A 19,796-nucleotide genomic window follows, 5' to 3' on the forward strand; every position below is an offset into this window, starting at 1 on the left:
ACTTCGAGTGTGTCAAAATTTACATTTTGTTTATTACATTTTCCCTTTCATTCTATGTCTTAAAGATCCATCTTGGCTTTGATGTATACATCCAGTCAATTGCTTCTCACTGATGCAAAGCAATTCCTGGGGCGTACTCATCACACTTTAGGTGTCCATCCTACCACTGCCTGATTGCCAACAAGTCTGAGCATCTCCTTTTATGCTTGTTGAGCTGTTGTTTCCTGTAAATTGTTTAAAAAGATCTCTTTCACATTTTTCTGTTTTTCTGTCATTTTTGCATTGACTTTGAGGAGAGTTTTTTTAATACTAGTTTTTAGTCCGTAGTCTATTTATATTTCTATTTTTATTATGGTAAGGCTTATTGCTATTCTGTATCATATTTTTTCAAATTTTACATTTTTTTTTTTTTTTTTTTTTTTTTTTTTGAGACAGAGTCTCGCTCTGTCGCCCAGGCTGGAGTGCAGTGGCGCAATCTCGGCTCACTGCAAGCTCTGCCTCCCGGGTTCACGCCATTCTCCTGCCTCAGCCTCCCGAGTAGCTGGGACTACAGGCGCCCGCCCCTGCGCCCGGCTAATTTTTTCTATTTTTAGTAGAGACGGGGTTTCACCATGGTCTCGATCTCCTGACCTTGTGATCCGCCCACCTCGGCCTCCCGAAGTGCTGGGATTACAGGCGTGAGCCACCACGCCCGGCCAAATTTTACATTTTATTTTTGTTCTTATGAAGGTTTTTATCTAAAGCTTAAAACCCATTCTTTTTTTAATTGTTATACTTTAAGTTCTAGGGTACCTGTGCACAACATGCAAGTTTGTTACATATATATACATGTGTCATGTTGGTGTGCTGCACCCATTAACTCGCCATTTATATTAGATATTTCTCCTAATACTATCCCTCCCCTTCCCCCACTCCACAACAGGCCCCAGTGTGTGGTGTTCCTCACCCTGCGTCCAAGTGTTCTCATTGTTCAGTTCCCACCTGTGAGTGAGAACATGCTGTGTTTGGTTTTCTGTCCCTGTGATGGTTTGTTCAGAATGATAGTTTCCAGCTGCATCCATGTCAATACAAAGGACATGAAATCATCCTTTTTTATGGCTGCATAGTATTCCATGGTGTATATGTGCCACATTTTCTTAATCCAGTCTATCACTGATGGACATTTGGGTTGGTTCCAAGTCTTTGCCGTTGTGAATAGTGCCACAGTAAATATACATGTGCATGTGTCTTTGTAGCAGCATGATTTATAATCCTTTGGGTGTATACCCAGTAATGGGATGGCTGGGTCAAATGCTATTTCTAGTTCTAGATCCTTGAGGAATCACCACACTGTCTTCCACAATGGTTGAACTAGTTTACAGTCCCACCAACAGTGTAAAAGTCTTCCTTTTTCTCCACATCCTCTCCAACACCTGTTGTTTCCTGACTTTTTAATGATTGCCATTCTAACTGGTGTGAGATGGTATCTCATTGTGATTTTGATTTGCATTTCTCTGATGGCTAGTGATGATGAGCATTTTTTCATGTGTCTGTTGGCTGCATAAATGTCATCTTTTGAGAAATGTCTGTTCATATCCTTTGCCTACTTTTTGATGGGGTTGTTTGATTTTTTTCTTGTATATTTGTTTAAGTTCTTTGTAGATTCTAGATATTAGCCCTTTGTCAGATGGGAAGATCATAAAAATTTTCTCCCATTCAGTAGGTTGCCTGTTTACTCTGATGGTAGTTTCTTTTGCTGTGCAGAAGCTCTTTAGTTTAATTAGGTCCCATTTGTCAATTTTGGTTTTTGTTGCCATTGCTTTTGGTGTCTTAGTCATGAAGTTCTTGCCCATGCCTGTGTCCTGAATGGTATTGCCTAGGTTTTCTTCTAGGGTTTTTATGGTTTTAGTTCTAATATTTAAGTCTTTAATCCTCCTTGAATTAATTTCTGTATAAGGTGTAAGGAAGGGATCCAGTTTTGGCTTTCTACATATGGTTAGCCAGTTTTCCCAGCACCATTTATTAAATAGGGAATCCTTTCCCCATTTCTTGTTTTTGTCAGGTTTGTCAAAGATCAGATGATTGTAGATGGGTGGTATTATTTCTGAGGACTCTGTTCTGTTCCATTGGTCTATATCTCTGTTTTGGTACCCGTACCATGCTGTTTTAGTTACTGTAGCCTTGTAGTATAGTTTACAGTCAGGTAGTGTGATGCCTCCAGCTTTGATCTTTTGGCTTAGGATTGTCTTGGCAATCAGGGCTATTTTTTTGTTCCATATGAACTTTAAAATACTTTTTTTCCAATTCTGTGAAGAAAGTCATTGATAGCTTGATGGAATGGCATTGAATCTATAAATTAACTTGCGCAGTATGGCCATATTTACGATATCGATTCTTCCTATCCATGAGCATGGAATGTTCTTCCATTTGTTTGTGTCCTCTTTTATTTCACTGAGCAGTGGTTTGTAGTTCTCCTTGAAGAGGTTCTTCACATCCCTTACAAGTTGGATTCTTAGATATTTTAACTCTCTTAGAAGCAGTTGTGAATGGGAGTTCATTCATGATTTGGCTCTCTGTTTTTCTGTTATTGGTGTATAAGAATGCTTGTGATTTCTGCACATTGATTTGTATCCTCAGACTTTGCTGAAGTTGCTTTATCAGCTTAAGGAGATTTGGAGCTGAGATGATGGGGTTTTCTAAATATACAGTCATGTTCTCTGCAAAGAGGGACAATTTGACTTCCTCTTTTCCTAATTGAATACCATTTATTTCTTACTCCTGCCTGATTGCCCTGGCCAGAACTTCCAACACTGTGTTGAATCTGAGTAGTGAGAGAGGGCATCCCTGTGTTGTGCCAGTTTTCAAAGGGAATGCTTCTAGTTTTTGCCCATTCAGTATGATATTGGCTGTGGGTTTGTCATAAATAGCTCTTATTATTTTGAGATACATCCCATCAGTACCTAGTTTATTGAGAGTTTTCAGCATGTAGGGCTGTTGAATTTTGTTGAAGACCTTTTGTGCATCTATTGGGATAATCATGTGGTTTTCTTCTTTGGTTCTGTTTATACGATGGATTATGTTTGTTGATTTGCATATGTTGAACCAGCCTTGCATCCCAGGGATGAAGCCAACTTGATTGTGTTGGATAAGCTTTTTGATGTGCTGCTGGATTTGGTTAGCCGGTATTTTATTGAGGATTTTTGCATTGATGTTCATCAGGGATATTGGTCTAAAATTCTCTTCTTCTTGTGTCTCCACCACGTTTTGGTATCAGGATGATGCTGGCCTCATAAAATGAGTTAGGGAGGATTCCCTCTTTTTCTGTTGATTGGAATAGTTTCAGATGGAATGGTACCAGCTCCTGTTTTTACCTCTGGTAGAATTCGGCTGTGAATCCTTCTGGTCCTGGACTTCTTTTGGTTGGTAGGCTATTAATTATTGCCTCAATTTCAGACCCTGTTATTGGTCTATTCAGGGATTCACCTTCTTCCTGGTTGAGTCTTGGGAGAGTGTATGTGTCCAGGAATTTATCCATTTCTTCTAGGTTTTCTAGTTTGTGTAGAGGTGTTCATAGTATCACCTGATGGTAGTTTGTATTTTGTGGAATCACTGGTGATATCCCTTTTGTCATTTTTTATTGTGTCTATTTGATTCTTCTCTCTTTTCTTCTTTATTAGTCTTGCTAGTGGTCTATCAATTTTGTTGATCTTTTCAGAAAACCAGCGTCTGGATTCATTGATTTTTTTTGGAGGGTTTTTTGTGTCTCTGTCTCCTTCAGTTCTGCTCTGATCTTAGTTATTTCTTGCCTTCTGCCAGCTTTTGAATGTGTTTGCTCTTGCTTCTCTAGTTCTTTTAATTGTGATGTTAGGGTGTCAATTTTAGATCTTTTCTGCTTTCTGTTGCGGGCATTTAGTGCTATAAATTTCCCCCTACACACTGCTTTAATTGTGTCCCAGAGGTTCTGGTATGTTGTATCTTTGTTCTCATTGGTTTCAAAGAACATCTTTATTTCTGCCTTCATGTTATGTACCCAGTAGTCATTTAGGAACAGGTTTTTCAGTTTCCATGTAGTTTGACAGTTTTGAGTGAGTTTCTTAATCCTGAGTTCTAATTTGATTGCACTGTGGTTTGAGAGACAATTGTCATAATTTCTGTTCTTTTACATTTGCTGAGGAGTGCTTTACTTCCAACTATGTGGTCAATTTTGGAATAAGTGTGATGTGGTGCTGATAAGAATGTATATTCTGTTGATTTGGGGTGGAGAGTTCTGTAGATGTCTATTAGGTCTGCTTGGTGCAGAGTTGAGTTCAGTTCTTGAATATCTTTGTTAACTTTCTGCCTTGTTGATCTGTCTAATGTTGAACAGTGGGGTGTTAAAGTCCCCCATTATTACTTTGTGGTAGTCTAAGTTTCTTTGTAGGTCTCTAAGGACTTGTTTTATGAATCTGGGTGCTCCTGTATTGGGTGCATGTATATTTAGGATAGTTAGCTCTTCTTGTTTTATTGATCCCTTTACCATTATGTAATAGCCTTCTTTGTCTCTTTTGATCTTTGTTGGTTTAAAGTCTGTTTTATCAGAGACTAGGATTGCAACCCCTGCTTTTTTTGTTTTCCATTTGCTTGGTAGATGTTCCTCCATCTCTTTATTTTGAGCCTATGTGTGTCTCTGCATGTGAGATGGGTCTCCTGAATACAGCACACTGATGGGTCTTGACTCTTTATCCAACTTTTCAGTCTGTGTCTTTTAATTGGACCATTTAGCCCATTTACACTTAAGGTTAATATTGTTATGTGTGAATTTGATCCTGTCATTATGATGTTAGCTGGTTATTTTGCTCATTAGTTGATGCAGTTTCTTCCTAGCATCGATGGTCTTTACAATTTGGCATGTTTTTGCAGTGGCTGGTACTGGTTGTTCCTTTCCATGTTTAGTGCTTCCTTCAGGAGCTCTTGTAAGGCAGGTCTGGTGGTGACAAAATCTCTCAGTATTTGCTTGTCTGTAAAGGATTTTACTTCTCCTTCACTTATGCAGCTTATTTTGGCTGGATTTGAAATTCTGGATTGAAAAATCTTTTCTTTAAGAATGTTGAATATTGGCCCCCACTCTCTTCTGGCTTGTAGAGTTTCTGCCGAGAGATCCACTGTTAGTCTGGTGGGCTTCCCTTTGTGGGTAACCGGAATTTTTTCTCTGACTGTCCTTAATATTTTTTTCCTTCATTTCAACTTTGGTGAATCTGACAATTACGTGTCTTAGAGTTGCTCTTCTTGAGGAGTATCTTTGTGGCATTCTCTGTATTTCTTGAATTTGAATGTTGGCCTGCCTTGCTAGATTGGTGAAATTCTCCTGGATAATATCCTGAAGTGTTTTCCAACTTGGTTCCATTCTCCCTGTCACTTTCAGATACACCAATCAAAGTAGATTTGGTCTTTTCACATAGTCCCATGTTTCTTGGAGGCTTTGTTCATTTATTTTACTCTTTTTTCTCTAAACTTCTCTTCTCACTTCATTTTATTCATTTGATCTTCAATCACCGATACCCTTTCTTCCACTTGATCAAATCTGCTACTGAAGCTTTTGCATGCATCACGTAGCTCTCGTGCCATGGTTTTCTGTTCCATCAGGTTATTTAAGGTCTTCTCTAGGCTGTTTATTGTAGTTAGCCATTTGTCTCATCTTTTTTTCAAGGTTTTTAGCTTCTTTGAGATGCGTTTGAACATCCTCTTTTAGCTCGGAGAAGTTTGTTATTACCAATCATCTGAAACCTACTTTTGTCAACTTGTCAAAGTCATTCTCCATCTAGCTTTGTTCCATTGCTGGCAAGGAGCTGCATTCCTTTGGAGGAGAAGAGGTGTTCTGATTTTTAGAATTTTCAGCTTTTCTGCTCTGGTTTCTCCCCATCTTTGTGCTTTTATCTACCTTTGGTCTTTGATGATGGTGATGTACAGATGGGGTTTTGGTGTGGATGTCCTTTCTTTTTGTTAGTTTTCCTTCTAACAGTCAGCACCTTCAGCTGCAGATCTGTTGGAGTTTCCTGGAAGTCCACTCCAGACCCTGTTTGCCTGGTTATCACCAGCAGAGGCTGCAGAACAGCAAATATTGCTGCCTGATCCTTCCTCTGGAAGCTTCATCTCAGAAGGGCACCCAGCTGTATGAGGTGTCAGTCAGCCCCTACTGGGAGGTATCTCTCTGTTAGGCTACTCGGGGGTCAGGGACCCACTTGAGGAGGCAGGCTGTCTGTTCTCAGATCTCAAATTCTATGCTGGGAGAATCACTACTCTCTTCAAAGCTGTCAGACAGGGATGTTTAAGTCTGCAGAAGTTTCTCCTGCCTTTTGTTCAGCTATGCCCTGCCCCAAGAGGTGGAGTCTACAGAAGCAGGCAGGCCTCCTTGAGCTGCAGTGGGCTCCACCCAGTTCCAGCTTCCCAGCCATTTTGTTTACCTACTCAAGCTTCAGCAGTGGCAGGCGCCCCTCCCCCAGCCTTGCTGCTGCCTTATAGTTGATCTCAGACTGCTGTGGTAGCAGTGAGCGAGGCTCCATGGGCATAGGATCCTCCGAGCCAGGCGTGGGATATAATCTCCTGGTGTGCCATTTGCTGAGACTGTTGGAAATGCGTGGATTAGGGTGGGAGTGTCCCAGTTTGGCTAGGAAAGGGAATTCCCCGAACCCTTGCACTTCCTGGGTGAGGCGATGCCCCGCCCTGCTTTGGCTCACACTCTGTGGGCTGCACTCACTGTCCAACAAGCCCCAGTGAGATCAACCCGGTACCTCAGTTGGAAATGTAGGAAAAAAATTCTTGTATTTATTTACCTTTATTAAATAGTGAAAACTCTAGAAACAGATTCAGAGTATGATAAAGATGTCAGTTGGAAAAAAAAAAAGAGGTATTATTTAAATGGTTTAAAAAAAATGGCTAGTTATTTGGGAAAAATTTGTATATTCCCTTCAAACATATGAAATGGAACTTCCAAGTAGATCTGTCTATTAATATGTTTGTAAAATTTGAAGTGGTTCGATCTTTTTAGTGTTTCTTATTGCCTTACTTTGCACAGCCCAAGAAAGAAAGACTGGTGTAAAGTATGAAGACAAACACACTATAAAATAAATATGCAATATCTGAGATAAATGTCCATGTGCATAAGTATGAGGAATCAATTCAAAATTTGGAAAAAGGTTAAATTAGAAGAAGAAAGTAATTCTTCAATATCTCTAACCATTTTTGTATTAATGTCTATTTTTTATTATTAATGTGGTTAATCACTTTTCATAGGCTTATTTCCTCTGGGTATTGAGATTAAAATCTATATAAATGCAAGAGAGAAGTCCTTTGGCAGAGGCAAAGTTACAAGTTGGGAGTGAGAGATTTTTCACTTTCACAATTTAAAACGAATTTAAATCAGGATATTAAGTAAATAGGTGAAGTAACGACATACGTGGAATAAAATTTGGGAACTGACTACATAATCACTTTTTAAAAAGTTTGTCTGTTAGTAATACAGACACAGATAGAGAGAGAGAGAGAGCACGTGCAAGCGTGAGTGCTTTTATAGTAGTTTTTTAATGACTCTTTTTCCTGTGTTAAATTATTACATCTCCAAGATAGGCTCCCTGTCTTTTCATGTTTTTGTGCCTGGCATCTAACTTAGTACCTGGCACTGTGTGAGCATAGAAAGTTTGCTGAATAAAGGAATGAATGAATGAATGAATGGATAAGGAAATAAATCTCCATTGCACATTAGGATGAATATTTTTGTTAATTGTAGGGATAACATTTGATGTTATGAAACAACAGCTAATGTATTAGAATGATGTCTTGTAATACATCATCATTAGGTTGATCCATGGTTGGTTTGCAAAATAATTTACCCTCATTTTTTTTCTAACACATAAAATGACAGTGAATACATTATTTGTCTCTTTGTTTTTACTAGAAGACCAGTTGTAAGATTTAAGGAATGATTCACCTTTTTTGATTAGTGTGATCATATGCTCTTCTTTGATGGTATTTGTTGAAAATTCTTTGGGGATTTGGCATAGCTAATGAGTGGCTTTATAAACTGCATAGGCAGATAAAAAGGAAAAGTTAGTAAAGTGAATTAAGTCTCTAAATCAAGACAGGCTTTTATCAATATCCAACCTCTAATATTGCTAGAAGTCAGACAGATCACCCTTTCCTTTAATTTTTAATTTAACTAACCATCCCTTTGATTTCAAATCACTAAGACATCACTGAGAGTCAAAGACTAACCTTGAGAAGGATTTATCTTCTTTAGTCATCAAAAAGATATGAAATTCCATTAATTTGGTGTGAATTTTCCACCCTTTTCAGTACAGAAGTTACATGAATCTGTAGGTGTCAGATTTGTAGTTGTTTTGTTAAGGATGTTAATGATCTATCTATAAACTGTTAGTTGTTTTGCAAAGTTAATTTTAGATTAACTGATGCATAGTTGTGCTTTCTGTAACCATGCAAAGGAAGAACCACTTGATCCAACATCTTCGTCTACCTCAGCAGAACAAGGCATCAGACATATTTATTAGCATTAGTTCCCTGAAAACATGAAGTTATGAATGTCTAGCTCCTTGGTATACCCTCTTCAGACATTCCTTTTAGTTTTTTCCTCTTTAGCTTTTATTTTTTAGATTATCTGTAAATTACACATTTCATAACTGTATGCTATAAATCTATTGGAACATTTTGCTTCACTTCTGTATGCCATTTCCCTAAATCTTCTCCTCTAGTCTACTGTTTTGATTACAAGCTTCAGAGACAAAGTTTTTCTTGTGAATCATCATGAAAATGCTGTGACCCAGGACCAAGGAATATTAATTGGGAACTAACCATAAACGTAATACTGTGTATATATGTATATTTTTTTCTTTGCCAAATATCCATCATTATGATTTGTTAAATCATCTAGTGCCCAGAAAGGGCTAGACCTAGAATACCAAAGAACAGTGTATACAATCTAAGCCTTGCCCTGTGCTCAACTGGGTAATATGCTGTTTTAGTGAAGTTGTCATTTTTGCTTGGTCATTGGGCTTATATGTCATTTTATGTCATGTTACATTTTACTGGGTCAGTTCACATATTAGAATATTGTATTACTAGTTAACCAACCTCAGATATTGATGTTTATGTAAGATTTTTAGAAAATAAATTTGTTCTTTTCAATTAAAAAAATTTATGTGAAAACAATTATAGTTGTTACTTATATAATAATTACATTATAACAGAATTTATGAAAATCAAAATAATATGTAATATAATTTTTGAAATCTTATTGCTGTTAAAATTATCACTTTTCCTCCACTCTCAATTCACTTAATAAATCCTTTATTACATCATTCAGGGATAAGTGATTTCTCCAACATATTTCTCCTTTTCTCTTTTCCTGTGTCAGTGATTTAAGCTTTCTGAAGAAGGTACAACTTGAATAATTAAAAAATATGAATAGAAGTTTGGATAGCTAGTGACATCTGAAACTGTAAACCCAGGGCCTCAGTAAACTGTTCAGATTTTATCAAATATCCATAATTTCATGTAAATGCAAGGAAAGGTAGATTTTACTGAGTAGGGCAATTTATTTTATTTTATTTTATTTTATTTTATTTTATTTTATTTTATTTTATTTTATTTATTTTTTGAGACAGAGTCTCACTGTGTTGCCAGGCTGGAGTGCAGTGGTGCGATCTCAGCTCACTGCAACCTCTGCCTCCCAGGTTCAAGCGATTCTCCTGCTTCAACCTCCTAAGTAGCTGGGACTACTGGCACACACCACCACACACTGCTAATGTTGTATTTTTAGTAGAAATGGGGTTTCACCATGTTGGCCAGGATGGTCTCAATTTCTTGACCTCATGATCCGAGTAGAGCAATTTATAATAATGGTGTCTCTAAAAGTTCCAAAATAAATGTATTGCTAATTCTGCTAGTTTTTCTTTTGGGAAGTACTTTAGTAGATTAATATGCCTCTGTTTGGATGAGATAAACTATGTCTTAGTTATTATCAGAGATATGTTAAAGTCAAATAAAATATAGATTAAAATATCTAAAAAATTTTTTTGAGGGAAGCAAGAGTTGCAATTTGGGGCATATACACAGACAAGGTGGTCTTCAGTATATCTGAAGAACAAAGAGAAGATTGGAGGTTTTGTAAAGGAGTAATGTAAAAATAACTATTTGGTACTATGCTTAGTACTTGATCAACAAAATAATCTGTACGTCCAACCTCCATGACACGAGTTTGCCGGTATAACAAACATGCACACGTACCCCTGAACCTAAAATAAAAGTTTTTTAGGAAAAAAAAAAAGAGAGAGAAATGTTCCATATTGTTGTGAAAGAAAGTTCATTGGCACTGGTAAAGTTATGCAGAGCTGGCAAGCTCTAACTGGTGCATGATGGGTAAAACTAGTTTTAGAGTCTCAGCAGATTCTTTCAGTATCTGTCAGATACAACTAATTTCAGGTTACAACTGTCAGTTTCAGGAGCCGGGTTTGCAGAGAATTTTATTTTTGGAGCAGTGTTACATGCCCTGAGTGCTTTCCACGACCCCTGACCTCTTGACTCTGTTTGACTTGGGTTTGACAAGAATGACTCAGTTCGTAAGATCAGCTTTCACAGGTTCAGTGCTTCTTTGTTGTTTCAGTTTTTATTGGTCAGATGCTTCTGAGCTAAATAACTGGGTTTTGCCCCACACTGTGTCATCTTCTTTCATGTTTGATTATTTCCCTCATACAAACTTCTTTACTTTCAGACAGAGAAAGGACTATCAAAAGTATGGCAAGAAAGTAAGCAGAACCCTGGTAATCATTGGCAAAAGGCCAACATCCTGCTAGGAAAGTTAAGGAATTTTGAAGTCATATTTCAAGGTATCAGAACAAGAGATCTGGGAGGAGGAGCTGCAATTGATGATATTGAATTTAAAAACTGCACAACTGGTAAGTTTCCAGAAAGCACTTCCATTTTGAAGCACATTGATAATCTTAACCATTTTATCTTTGTTGCACATGTTTAAAATGCTTTACTGTTTTGTATTTTGTACACATACAAAAATCAATTGAAAGGTATAATTTTATAATTGTGAACTTAAAACTCTGTGTTAAGAGATAATACCTGTCTTAGTCTGTTTGGGCTGCTATTACAAAATGCCATAAGCTGGGTAGCATATAAACAACAGAATTTTTTTCCTTGTGGTTCTGGAGGCTGGGAAGGCCAAGATCAAGACAGGCAGATTTGGTATGTGGTGAAGCCTCATTTCTTGGTTAATAGATGGCACCTTCTTGCTGTGTCTTCACTTGGTGGAGTCCAAGTGGAGCCCTTATAAAATGAGCTCCCTTGGGCCTATGTTATAAAGGCACTAATCCCATTCATGAGGACTCTGCCCCCATGACATAGTCATCTTCCTGAAGACCCCATCTCTAGACACTGTCACCTTTGGGTTTAGGATTTCCACATATGAATGAAGGGAGGAGAATAAACAGTCAGACCATAGCAATATCTTCTTCATCATTCAATTGCACGAGTGACTCCCCACTTCCTTCCATACTATCCACTTTCTAACAAGAATAATTTTTCCCTTCTGCATTTGTTTTTAACACAATTTTAAATGTGAGCCTAATATTTACATGTATTTACCTAATTTAAACTAATTATAAATGAACCAGTAAAAATGGGTTAGAAATCTGGTAGTTAGTGCTTCTATAAGAAATAAATTCAATCAGGCAAAATTCGAGCAGAAATTGAGCTGAGAGCTGTACTTGGGAGTTTTAAAGATGCTACTCCAGCCTGTGAACAGTAACTTGAAAAAAAGTACTTCCATTTATCATGTTTCTAAATGAAAAGTATAACTACACTTAGATTCTCTTTACAAAACTACCCAGAAAATGTCAAAAATAATTATAAATACATTTGTACAATTTCACAGTTTTCAAAGTTCTTCCAGAGGAATTATTCCATTTGGTTTCCAAAATAATCCTGTGTGAGATATACTGCCAAGGAAATATATGCCTTCTGTGGTTTTCTATACTGATTCACTTGGCAGCAAGCCTCTGCGACTAAAAGAGCTAAACCTGAATGCTATTTAATTTTATTGTTGCTCTCATATTAAAATATCATTTCACTGAGGCAGTTCAAAAAATGTGACTTTGGTTTTTTCATAGTGTTACAGCATCTGCTCTTTTTATGAGCAGTTTTGTTTCAAAAGATTCTGCTTAGAAATACATTCTTTTAACTTTTATATCCCTCTCCTCCAACCTATGTTTCTAGAAAAGGTGGTTGTTACTCAGTTATCTTATGTTACATAAAATCAGAAATTATGTGTTTCAGACCATTTAAGGAGCATATAGCTCCAGGTATCTGTGTCATGCAAGTGACAGGATTTGGGCTTGAAGATGCTGGGGAGAGGGTGTCTTGATGAAAGAAGTTGAGGTTTTGCACATATATTCATGTAAAGGGAATCTTAGACATGAGAATATGCTTCTTGAACTCTCTCCTAGTAACTTTCCAAGTAATATGTTGAAATTCTATTATGGTTAGTAACTCAATCTAGAAATGATTTTGGCCACTCGAAAAGGAAAAATTCTTCAAAATTTTCTCTGAGATTTTAGAAAGGAGGAAGCTTTATTCAATAAGAGAAATTCCTTTCCTCTCAAGGGAAGCAGAATGATTCCTAGATGGGTTGATTCAGGACAGAAGGAAACTGAGAGTTATTATTCTGGCTTTGCCAGTTTCATGTAGAAGTTTGCACTCTTTCTTCCCCTTTTTGTTATAGAGTTCTGTGAGAATTTACATGATTACAATTAATTTTGTTCAATTGAAGCCAACACTTGGCTAAGTTATACTTTAATATTGTATATTTAGTGACCAATTGCTTTTAGGCCTATAGTTCTTTCTTTGTCATCAAGTAAAGAGGCATCATGTTTTCAGTTATAGTTGAATATGGTCTATTGCACATTTAATACATATTCAGAAAAAGTAGCCACTGGTTTTTAACAGCCCAGCCAGCTACAATTAACAAGGATTTTCAAATTGTTTTTCAGTAAAAATAGAAAACATGAAAAAATTATGAGAAAGTTTGAAAGACTGTGAATGGAACTCAATGACATTCTTTTTAATCATCTTAGTTTTTAGCTTTATGCCAGTGAAATATCAGGGCTGTGTAATGTGGATGATCAGAAGGAGCTTAGAGTGTAAGTTACACTAAGTTGCTTTCTGTAGTTGCCACTTTAGAAGATGAGAATGGTATTTAGCCAAACACTTCAAAGTCAGAAAGGCACTTTATCATAGGGTTTAAGAATGAGGAGCCTCGAGTCAAACTATGTGGGCATGGCATTTGGCTGTGTCATCTGGCTCAGGTAAGTTTCTTCATTTTGCTTTGCATCAATTTCCTCACCAATAAAATTGAGAAGATGAAAATAGTATTTTCATCAATGGTTTTTATTATTACAGTGATCATCATTACTACTAACATGCCATATTCTAAAATGGTGCTTTATTGTCCTGTGTTAGGAAACCAACTTCAAATCGTAAACTACCAGGTCACCACACAATTGATCATGAAGTTGTTGATGTTATGCATTTGAAATAAATAACTTAAAAAATCAGTGAATGTTTATTTCTGTCACATTCTAATCACAAAAAATCCACACATATTGTATGCTACCATTTATATGAAATGTACAGAATAGACAAATGTATAGAGACAGAGAGGAGGTATGAGGGTATGAGGGAATGAGGAGAGGGGAATGGCTGCTAACTGATACTGGATTTCTTCATGGAGTGATAAAAATATTCTAATGTTGTTTATAGTGATCAATGCACAACTTCATAAACATATTAGAACCATTAAATGTCATATGGCTAAACTTAATGGCATGTAAATTATAAATCAATAAAACTTTTTAAATGAAAGGAATGACCCACCTGGGCAACACAGCAAAACTGCCATTTCTATAAAAATTTTAGGCCAGGTACTTGGGAGGCTGAGGCAGCTGGATTATTTAAGACCAGGAGTTCGAGACCAGCCTGGCCAACATGATGAAACTCCAACTCTACTAAAAATAGAAAAATGAACTGGGCGTGGTGGCACATGCTTGTAAACCCAGCTACTCAGCAGGCTGAGGCATGAGAATTGCTGGAACCACGGAGGCAGAAGTTTGCAGTGAGCCGAGATCGTGCCACTGCATTCCAACTAGGGTGATGGGGCAAGACTCTGTCAGAAAACAAAAAACAAAACAAAACAAAAACTACAAAAAAACAATAGAAAATTAAAACATAAGCCAGGCATCGTGGCTTGCACCTGTAGTCCCCAGCTACTCAGGAGGCTGAGGCAGGAGAGTTGCAGCAGGCTGAGCCCAGGAGTTGGAGGTTTCAGTGAGCCATGATCATGCCACTGCACTCCAGGCTAGGTAACAGAGTCAGACCCTGTCTCAAAGAAAAAAGATCAAGAATTCTGGAAAGATGGTGATAGTAGTGCCATAACAGTTTTTGGATTTTCCCAAGTCCTCACACAAAACGATCAGAGAACCTAATTGGCGAAGTCAGCAAGTCATGAAAAACATATACAACAAAATTAAATGAAAATACAGCTCTACAAAATCCAAAATACAAACTAATAGGACAAACCACAAACAGTGACAAGACTTGTGTATTATTTATTTCTATAAGGGGGAAGGCAGGAAAATCACAAAAGAGTCAACAGATACTGGAAAACACAGCGAGGTTTGAGAATGGCAACTAACAGTGGACAGGTTTTCTGACTTGGAGAACTGAATGGGTCCAAGGTATCTGTGATGAGGTCTGTGGGGCTGGAACAATTTGAACTCTCAAAATTGATCCAACAGGATTCCCTTGTATAAAAACAGCCCACATTAAAAAACCAAACAATTAAAAAACAAAGATGCCAATAAAAACGCTCCCAGGAGTGGAATCAAATTGAACAGTCTAGGGACAGTTGAAGATGAGAAAAGATTCGCTTCAAAGTGTGGGAGAACATTAGCCAGGAAATGTAAACATAAAGGAACATTAAAGAACTTTAGTCAGGAAATGTCAAAAAGCAATCACCATATTTTTATGGATATATATAGATTTTATAGACTTATATACTCTTTTCAGATTTTGACCCTACTCATATGAATTTAATGATATTCTTTTAGAGCCTCAGGTTCCTTATCCACAAAACAACAGGATCGTGATAGGAATGTCTGTGATTTCCCTGCAATTACCTGATATAAGTCTGGAATTTATGCATATGTTTTTAAATTTCAGTATCATTGAGAGCAAATTTAAATTGGTTGTGAGTAGAAATGAGGAAAGATAGATTATACATACTGTATATATATATGATACATATAAATCATATATATAAAAAATGGCATATACAAATATTCTTAGACTTATGATGGTGTTATATATGGATAAACCCATATAAGTTAAAAATGCATTCCATACCCAATAAACCCGTTATGAAGTCAAAAAATTTTAAGTCAAACCATTATAAATGCGGATGGATTTATGATGAGGTTACGTCCTGATAAACCCATCGTAAAGATGAAGAATTATAAATCAAACCATTGTAAATTGAGGACTGTCTGTGCACACATACACACAGACACACATACACATTATACATACCATAATGTGTATGGTACATATTTGGTAGTTATCTACGTGCAAATAGGAAAGCTATTTAAGTTTCATATTTCTTTCTTTCTATTCAAAAACTTACAATTCAATTTATTAGATAATATTTAGAAAATCGCCAACATAAAGCTAGATATATTCTTTTTTATTTCTTTGCATTCTGAATACATTGTGGTGCTATCTTCAACTTATTATCAAATGTATTTTTCTAAAAAGAAAAATAAAGCAAAATAATGGGCATATTCTGTAGTCTGTCCAGGAACACAGTAAGAAGCCTCTCTCCTTTTTGGACAAGTTAATAAGGAAGCAAGTAGCTTATTCATATAAAAATAAGTGACAGTTTATAAATTTGATGTCCCTCCTTTTTATTCAAGTTGGTTTAAAAATGATTTGTACAGAAATCTTATAAAATGCAGCAACCATTCCACAGAACAGAGAAGTAGGAAGACAATTCATATTGAAAAGAAAGGAATATCCTATCATTGTAATTCTAAAGTTCTAAATTTAAATGACTTCTGAAATTTCAGAATGTTACTTAAAGTACAATCATTTCTTAAGCACAGTCATTCACCTGATACTCAGGGAGCTTACTATAAATACTAAGTAGCATTTATGTCAGCTGTAAAGATCCCAGATCAGCAATAAGACCACTAGGTGTGAGTCCTAGCTTACGCGTTTGCTATCTGCTCTATGGTTTTAGGCAAATGACATGATCTTCTTTTGCCTTATGTTTTTCATCTATAAAATTGTAATAATAATGCTTCTATCTCATAAAGTTCCTATGAAGATTAAATTATTAACTCTATACAATGTACTTTGAAAAATGCATGAGATATAGCAAGCATCTGAATATTCATTGGCCAATAAGTATAAATGAACTACACTGCAAGACTTGTTAATTGTTTTAGGGACAACACTTTTTATAGCACATTTAGAATCCTATTCTGTTTTGTTCCTTCATTTTCACATGTTCAGCAAACATTATCGATTTTCTAGTCTGCAGAAAGCTTTGTGCAATGCACTGCACACATCTACGGAGAGCTGGGCTGAAATGTGCGCATTTCAGAGTGTTCAGTTTTGTGGATTTTTCTGTTTCCCTTTTCAGTACCCCTTTCTTAATTCCTGGCATTTGTCTCCTTCCCCAGTGTGTTCCCCCCATGTTTTCTATTTCCAGGACCCCTCTGTGAACTGCTCGAAGACACTGGTAAACCCAGTACCTCAGGGTAGAATCCAATAATGGTATAAGATGTTGCATTTTCAACTGAATATCTAGAAAATCCAATTTAATGATGACCAGTTTTCAGTTCAAGGAAAAGGAAGAGATAATTTAGGGAACAGAGAATATTTCCAGAATCTTCTGACAGTAGTTACTCAATCTTTCCCTACATTCATACATAGCAAAACACTCATACCCCCTAAATAATCTTGATTGTGAAAAGAAAAAAATACCTTGAGGGTAAAATAAAATAAGCTGGCATTGTTATAATTTCAGATGTCTTAGGTGTTGTCTTCACACATAATATAAAAAGGCATTCTTTTTTATCGTAGCCACTTTCCCATCTTTCATGTTTTCCTGTTAAAAACTGTATGTATGACTCCTTTAAACAGTGATTGATCTGGAGTGAAAAATTGTGGCATGATGATAATGATCTCAGTGCAGCATCACTCTGGATTCAAATTGAACTTGGGAGATCACAAAACGGTGATTGCTCTACATAAAGTTCACACACAAATAAATCTATAAAGAGAACTCCATAGATTTTAACTTCAGAACTTACCTTCTTCACTTAGTTTACATGAAAAGCTGTATTTCTGCTCACAGGCGAGTGCTCTGAGTGTTGCATTCAGATCGCTTGCAGGCTTCTTCTAAAGTAAATGTCAGAAAAGAAAAAGAAGAAAAAGAAGGTGGCAATGAGTAGAAAAGTAATGCGTATCTCACCCTAATGAAATAATTAAAAGTGATAGTTATTTATTTATTTATTTAGAGACAGAGTCTTGCGCTGTCGCCAGGCTGGAGTGCAAAGGCACGATCTTGGCTCACTGCAACCTCCACTTCCTGGGTTCAAGCGATTCTCCTGCCTCAGCCTCCTGAGTAGCTGGGATTACAGGCATGCACCACCATGCCCGGCTAATTTTTGTATTTTTAGTAGAGACAGGATTTCACTATGTTTGCCAGGATGGTTTGATATCCGGACCTCGTGATCTGCCTGCCTCAGCCTCCCAAAGTGCTGGAATTACAGGTATGGGCCACTGTGCCCATTGCTTTAAGTAAATATTGTCAGAAAAGGAAAAGAAGAAAAAGAAGATGGTAATAAGTGGAAAACTAATGCACATCCTACCCTAACAAAATAATTAAAAATGACTTTTATTTTTAAAAGTGAATGGCTAGATAATATGTAGTACTGTGTAATGTAAGGGTGGATAAATGATAAATGAATGGATGTAAGGATGGATGGATGGATGCATGGGTGGATGGCCAGACAGATGGTTTAATAGAGACCATGCATTCAAATCTTGTTATATGTGTAAAATTCAGAATAGAGCAAGTTCCTGTCTTTATTGAGTTACATTCTGGTGGCACATGCAGATAATAAGCAAAGTAATATATGATATATTATGTAGTAGTGATAAGTGCTACAAATGGTAAAGGGAAAAAGTAATACAGAAATATTTCCCTGATTAGAGTGGGCAGAAACAGCCTATTTGAAGGTTGTATTTGTACAAAGGCTTAAGTGAAATGAGGAGGTAACCATGCAAACATGTCAGGGAAGAGAAATCCAGGCGTAGCAATCAGTGAGGCAGATTTGCTAGAAGAGCAAATTGCTGGAGTGAAAGGGAAGGGTAGACAGACAGTGATGGTCCTCATCATGCAGAGCTTTGGTATCAGAAATGCCTGCTTACAGCATAGGGATTAAGCAAGCCAAACCTGGAGTCAGACTTCCCAGGTTCAAATCCTGGCTTTGCCACTTACTTGCTGTGTGATCTTGAATAAGTGCTTAGCAACTCAGTGCCTCAGTTTCTTTATGGCAATGAAAATAGGACCTCCCAGCCAGGCAAGGTGACTCATGCCTGTAATCCTAGCAGTTGGGAGGCCAAGGCAGGCAGATAACTTGAGGTCAGGAGTCGAGACCAGCCTGGCCAACATGGTGAAACCCCGTCTCTACTAAAAATAAAAAAAAAATTAGCTGGGGGTTTTGGCACACACCTGTAATCCAGCTACCCAGGAGGCTGAGGCAGGATAATTGCTTGAACCTGGGAGGCAAAGGTTGCAGTGAGACAAGATTGTGCCACTATACTCAAGCCTGGGTGACAAGGAGAGACTCCATCTCAAAAAAAAAAAAAAAAAAAAAAAAAAGAACCTGCCTTATATTATTAGAATGATACTATGGATTTAAAAGTTACTATATGCCAAGTGCTTTATACAATAACTCTTCACGGTAGCTACTGAAGCAATGTTTGACATGATTGCCATCGTTCATCAACACCATCATATTTAATTGAATCCTTAAGACTCTGAAAAATTGAAATAGCTAGACATTACACCAAATAACAGCTGAACTGATTTCCTTACTGATGCTTAATGGCATGGAAACATAGCCTTATTAACCATAAAATTGTAGAATACTAGTAAAATAATGATAAAGAACTTGGAGGTAAAAGCAGTCACATAACAACTGACATATCTGTCAAACAGGTTCACTGTCCACTGGTTACCAACTTGCCTGAGTCTGGTGAGACAGAATCCTCATACACTAGTTACGTAAAGCAGCTTTATTACCTACAGATAGACAGCAAGGGACAACAGAAAATTAGGGTTCATCATTCAACTGGTCCCCCAAGGCTCAGGAAAGCTGCCCAGCATGGATGGAATCTCATCTGTGCAAGACCCTGTTGCACCACAGCTGATGATCTGGTGAAGCCCACCCTGGGTTCTATACCTTAGGTGAAAACATGAAAGAATGTTCTGTTTCTAAAAGGAGTTGGAACCGAGACCAGGCTGTTCTAGAGTGTCCCTCTTACCTCAGAATGCTGCATTCCCAGCACATTCTGTATTTCTTCTTGAGAACTGCAGGCAAGAAACTAGGGAGACCTGGGTTGGTCCAAGGCCACAGGGAGAAATGTTCAGCAATATCTAGTTTGCCAATGATTTCAAATGGTCTTGAAAGAAAACA

The 19,796-nt window shown here is 37.1% G+C and overlaps 1 protein-coding gene across 5 annotated transcripts in view; it reads left to right on the top strand.

Annotated features, from left to right (window-relative positions):
• MALRD1 (MAM and LDL receptor class A domain containing 1) overlaps window positions 1-19,796 on the top strand; it is a 732,448-nt gene that overhangs the window by 403,870 nt on the left and 308,782 nt on the right. For all 5 annotated transcript variants that reach the window (XM_028826041.2, XM_077945484.1, XM_077945481.1 and 2 more), the window contains exon 29: window positions 10,739-10,922. In XM_028826041.2, coding sequence (XP_028681874.2) covers window positions 10,739-10,922 — 184 coding nt within the window. The remainder of the gene's footprint in view (window positions 1-10,738; window positions 10,923-19,796) is intronic.

Source organism: Macaca mulatta, chromosome 9 (genome assembly GCF_049350105.2).
Source record: "Macaca mulatta isolate MMU2019108-1 chromosome 9, T2T-MMU8v2.0, whole genome shotgun sequence".
Taxonomy (NCBI): domain Eukaryota; kingdom Metazoa; phylum Chordata; class Mammalia; order Primates; family Cercopithecidae; genus Macaca; species Macaca mulatta.